The 5,492-nt window shown below is 34.2% G+C and overlaps 1 protein-coding gene across 3 annotated transcripts in view; it reads right to left on the bottom strand.

Annotated features, from left to right (window-relative positions):
* Positions 1–5,492, bottom strand: part of COP1 (COP1, E3 ubiquitin ligase) — a 228,848-nt gene that overhangs the window by 184,133 nt on the left and 39,223 nt on the right. For 2 of the 3 annotated variants that reach the window (XM_003785686.2, XM_023510746.1), the window contains exons 4-5: positions 2,590–2,666; positions 1,807–1,926 (exon numbers count right to left, since the gene is read on the bottom strand). In XM_003785686.2, coding sequence (XP_003785734.1) covers positions 1,807–1,926; positions 2,590–2,666 — 197 coding nt within the window. The remainder of the gene's footprint in view (positions 1–1,806; positions 1,927–2,589; positions 2,667–5,492) is intronic. The other variant, XM_023510745.1, reaches the window with a different exon arrangement.

Below are 5,492 nucleotides of genomic sequence, written 5' to 3'. Positions count from 1 at the left end.
ATCAAAAATATAAATTGGGGGAAACATTTCCTATTTAACAAAGGGTGCTGGGTGAACTGGCCAGCGACATGTAGAAGACTGAAACTGGACCCACACCTTTCTCCTCTAACAAAAATTGACTCTCACTGGTTAAAGGACTTAAAGTTAAGACATAAAACTCTAAAAATTCTTGAAGAGAATGCAGGGGAAACACTTGAAAAAATTGGCCTGGGAGAATATGAGGAGGACCCTCAGGCAATTAAAGCAACATCAAAATACATTACTGGGATCTAATCAAATTTAAAAGCTTCTGCACAATCAAGAACATGGTAAGTAAAGCAAGTATACAGCCCTCAGAATGGGAGAGGATTTTTGCAGGTTATATTTCTGACAAAGGTTGAATAACCACAATCCACAGAGAACTCAAACTTATTAATAAGAAAAGAACAAGTGATCCCATTTCATTGTGGGCAAGAGACTAAACAGAAGCTTCTCTGAAGACAAGTGCACGGTCTACAGACACATGAAAAAAATGTTCATCATCTTTAATCATCAGAGAAATGCAAACCAAAATCACTTTGAGATATCATCTAACTCCAGTAAAAGTAGCCCACATCGTGAAATCCCAAAACTACAGATGTTGGCGTGGATGTGGAGAAAAGGGAACACTTCTGCACTGCTGGTAGGAATGCAAGCTAGTATGTTCCTTTTGGAAAGAAGTTTGGGAGAACACTCAGAGATCTAAATGTAGACCTGACATTTGATCCTGCAATTCCTCTACTAGGTGTATATCCAAAAGACCAACAATCAATTGGCAACAAAGATATATGCACCTGATTGTTCATTGCAGCTCAATTCATAATTACCAAGTTTTGGAAGAAGCCCAAGTGCCCATTGACCCATGAATGGATCAATAAATTGTGCTATATGTATACCATGCAATACTATGTAGCATTAAAAAAAGATAGACACTTTACTTCTTTTATGTTTACATGGATAGAACTGGAAAATATTCTTCTTAGTAAAGTATCTCGGGAATGGAAAAAAAATATCCAATGTACTCAGTACTACTATAAAACCAATTTATAATTCACTCACACTTTCATATGAGAGATGAATCACAACTATAGTCCAGGACGAAGGAGGGAAGGGGAGGAGAATAGGAAGGAGGGGGGGTGGTTCGATAGAGGAAGGGTTAATGGTGGGACCACACCTATGGAGCATATTGCAAGGGTACAAGTCAAATCTATCAAGTATTGAACACAAATGTCTTAATACTGTGATTAAGAAAATAAGGTAAAAGCTTATTAATCAGTAGGATGTAACACTCCAATTTGTAATAATAATCAACACATTGAATCCTACAAATGCATAAATGTATTCATGATCTATGTATATATGACTTAATTTAAAAAAAGGAAAATAAAAAAGAATTTTCTTTAGATAGGTGTTTATTTTCACTTCTAAATCTCACATTTAAAGAGAAGAGACGGCAAAAAAGATAGTCATTTAAAAAAATGACCAATATAACTGCTTCCCATTAAAGAAACTTTACTTTCTAACGATCTGCAACACTCAGCTTTTGTTGTTATAAACTGGCCATTGCGAATAAGTTACATTATAAGGAATTTGTTCTTATAATGTTAAAAGAGGTACTCTATCAGAAGTGATCCTTTGCAGGTATTTTTAGCCGAGTAAATGGATGGATTAGTGACAATACCTACACTGTCATTTTTAGACATTACTAGAATTTTTTTCATTGCAATAAAAATCATCATTTAAAACAATTTTTCTTAAGTTCATTAAGAAAAGTTCACTATTACTTACTGCTTCCAGTTGTTTCTTCTTCTGCACTAGTAACTCTAACATGAGGTTGACATTGGCCAGATCAAGGTTATCTTGGTCAGTTCCCAACAAATCTTGAAATATTTGCCACCTATGGCCATTCTAAAAATAAAGAAAAGAAACACAGTCATTTACTAAGAAGATTGTTTTTGAAACCCTCAAACAAATGTTTAACTGCTACGTCCTAGTATACTTACACAGATTTCAAAAATACACCAATGTTCCAACCTTCTCCATTCCACCTGTGGCTTCCCACTGCCTTTTAGTTATAATTTTAATACTATTTCCCCTTTAAATGAATTTAGATAATAAATATAAAAGACATATTCAAGACAACTACTACACCAGAACTTTTAAAAGTATCATTTCCCTTCAAAATAAATAACTGGATTTTAATTATTTGTGTAGTGATATTTTCAACTTTGAATTTCCATATTTTCACTTGTCTATATAATTTGGAGTTAATCCTTTAAAATTGGGAATCTTTCAATAGTTTTGTCAAATATCATGTTGCAATATAATCCTTCAAATGTCATCTATTACAAGCCAACTCTGTCTTAATGTGGTCCTTCCCGATCTTTCAAAAGAGGATCCCTCTAGCAAAGCATTATAGACAATGACGTTAAGGTTATTCATTTATTTATCCAAAGCAAATCTCATTTAAGAAGAATCAATAAAATACTATGCTTTAACATCTAATGAATATTAAACCAACAAAACAACTGAATGAAATTTATTAAAATAGTAAAAAAAGTTGAAACATACGGTGCTACTCACTGAGTGGTCCAATTTGAACCTCTTTTCCTCAAATCTTTGCTTCTGTTTGAGAATAAGCTCATTCACTGAAAAAAAACAAACAATACACACACTTTGCATGTCTGTTAAGCGTATTACCCAATTCTTTTACCTTTACAAATATCCAAAATTAAAAAGATGCTAAACAGAAGTATTCACTTTCCATTTAGAATTAGAAAAAGTTTTGCTACAGCTGTTACTGCTAACAGAGAATTCTTCAGAACATGTACTTTCTTTTACATGTTTCTCGACAATGACACTATTGGAATTTTGAGACAATCCTTCGCTGTGTGAGACAGTCCTATGCCACACATGGTACCAAGCATAGGTAACTGGATATCTACCTTGAGACAGGAATTAAAGATTTTTATTTGTTCTTTTTCTTTATAAAATTTCTATATACACCATGAAAGACACTGTTAGTTACCTATCCAAAAATCATCCTGCCCTTTTTCTTGAAAATAATATGATTTTTGCATCAGACTGCCACTTACTGTATTTTGCCATATATAATGTGCACATTTTGCACAAATCTTTGAGGATAAGCATATTACACTGGTAGCACTAATTTCCTATTTATATACTCATCTATGTTTTATTTATGCTATGCATTAAAAGTGTAACTCTGTGTTTTAAAAAAATGCTAAAATTCCTTCATAATACAAAAGAAATATAAAATTCCTTCATAATACAAAAATATAAACTAAAATGTGAATTAAAATGTTAAAACAAAAGATCTTTTTCCTGAAAGTTTGGGCCAAAATGTGAGTGTGCACTGTATGTGGCAAAATACAATAACTTTTAAAGCAGCTAGTTTCCACTCCAACTCCAGGAAGGACTCTTAACTAACCTGAGGCAATCAAGTCATTTATATGCTTGCCAGTGATTGACATGGGGTAAATATGTGAACCAGTTTTGACCAATGAGAGGCGTTTTATCTTTCAGAAAGAGGATAGGAGAAAAACCCTTGCTTCATAGGGGATGATATCTGTTCTTGCAATCTTAAGGGCAGCTATCCAAAAGACCAAGACATAGAAACTGGCAGCATCACTGAGTAACTGGATTAAACAGCTGTGGAAATTCTTTTCCTGTGGATTGAAATCTTTTCTATAATGTTTAAATCACATTTAATTGTATTTTTCCCATTTTTTTTTGAGACAGATCTCACTCTACTGCCCAGGCTAGAGTGGTGTGGTGTCAGCCTATCTCACATTATCCTCAAACATCTGGGTTCAAGTGAGCCTCCTGAGAGGATCACTTGGCCTCCTGAGTAGTGAGGTCTACAGGTGCCCACCACAGTACCTGGCTGATTTTTCTATCGAGACTGGGTCTCATTCATACTCAAGAGTGGTCTCAAACTCCGGAGCTCAAACAACCTTCCAACCTCAGCCTCCCAAAGTGCTAGAATTACAGGTATAAGCCAGTGTGCTGGGTTTTTTTTTTTTCTCTCTCTTTTTTTTTTAAATAGACAACACATACTACTGATACAAAAAAACTGATTTAATAAAAAAGAAATCAGCACTAGGATAGGTAAACACTTTATAGACAGTATCCTATAAGTTATCATCACCAATTACAGATGAGGGAATATTCAAACAGAGAACATAAGGAACTTACAGTGACATGTAGAACAAGACGCAACTTTCATCAAAACTGAATAAACTGCCTGAATTATTTTAAATGAACTGGGCATTTAAAATAATTTCAGCCATATAACATAATAATTGATAAAAGTGCTTCTTATACATAATTCAAAAGGAGGTCAAAGAATTCAGTGACTTAGCTGTAACAAGTCCTTCAATCCCAATCAACATATTTACATAACAAGAATACAGAGCTACATTCTTAAAAATAAAAAGAATACAAAGGAAGAATCCTTGTCCCAGCAATAATTCTCAGTGGCACTTAACTACTTGGGGGAAAGGGCACTACAAACCTCTGTAAGTGTCACATTCACTATAAAATGTTATGTCTGCTAGTTTATAGAGTAACATGTAATATTTGATCAGCAGTATACTAATAAAATCCAGAAAACACATTGAAGACTTAATACTTAATAGAAAATGATATTCAAAATAAATCTTTAATGTGTAATTTCTACTTATGAGACAAACCTCAGAAATTGTGAATTCAGTTCCAGACCATCATCATAAAGTGAATATTGCAACAGAGCAAATCATACAAATTTTGAGCTTTTTCGATACATAAAAAGTTATGTTTGTTTACACAATACTGTACTATTCCAAGGTGTGTACTAGCACCATGCCTAAAACAAAATACATACCTTAATTAAAAAATACTTTATTGCTAAAAAAAGAAAAAAATGCTATGAATCACCTAAACCTTCAAAGAGTTCCTATCTTTTTACTAGTAGAGGTCTTGTCTTCATGTTGATGGCTACTGACTGATCAGGGTGGTGGTCACTGCAGGCTTGAGCTGACCATGACAATTTGTAAAATAAGACATCAGTGAAGTTGGTTGCACAAATTGAATCTTCACTGGGGCATGAGATGGTTTTTAATAGCACTTTACCTACAGAACTTGAAGACAATCCTCTCCGCCCTGCCACCACTTTACCAACTAAGTCTGTGTAATATTCTAAATCTTTTGTTGTCACTTCAACAATGTTTGCAGCATCTTCACCTGAAGCAGATTCCATCTCAGGAAACCACTTTCCCTGTTCATCCATGAGAAATAACTCCTCACCTGTTCAAGTATTTCATGATGCTACCGCAATTCTGTCATAGCTTCAGGTTCTACTTCTAATTCTAGTTTTCTTGCTACTTCCACCACATTTGCAGTTACTTCCTTCACGGAAGTCTTGAACCCCTCAAAGTCATCCATGCTGGTTGGAACCAACTTCTTCCAAAATC

The sequence above is a fragment of the Otolemur garnettii genome, unplaced genomic scaffold, assembly GCF_000181295.1.
Source record: "Otolemur garnettii isolate 467f Iridium unplaced genomic scaffold, OtoGar3 scaffold00016, whole genome shotgun sequence".
Classification (NCBI taxonomy): domain Eukaryota; kingdom Metazoa; phylum Chordata; class Mammalia; order Primates; family Galagidae; genus Otolemur; species Otolemur garnettii.
Note: the sequence above shows the minus strand (reverse complement) of the source record. Positions and strands in the feature narration are given on the sequence as shown.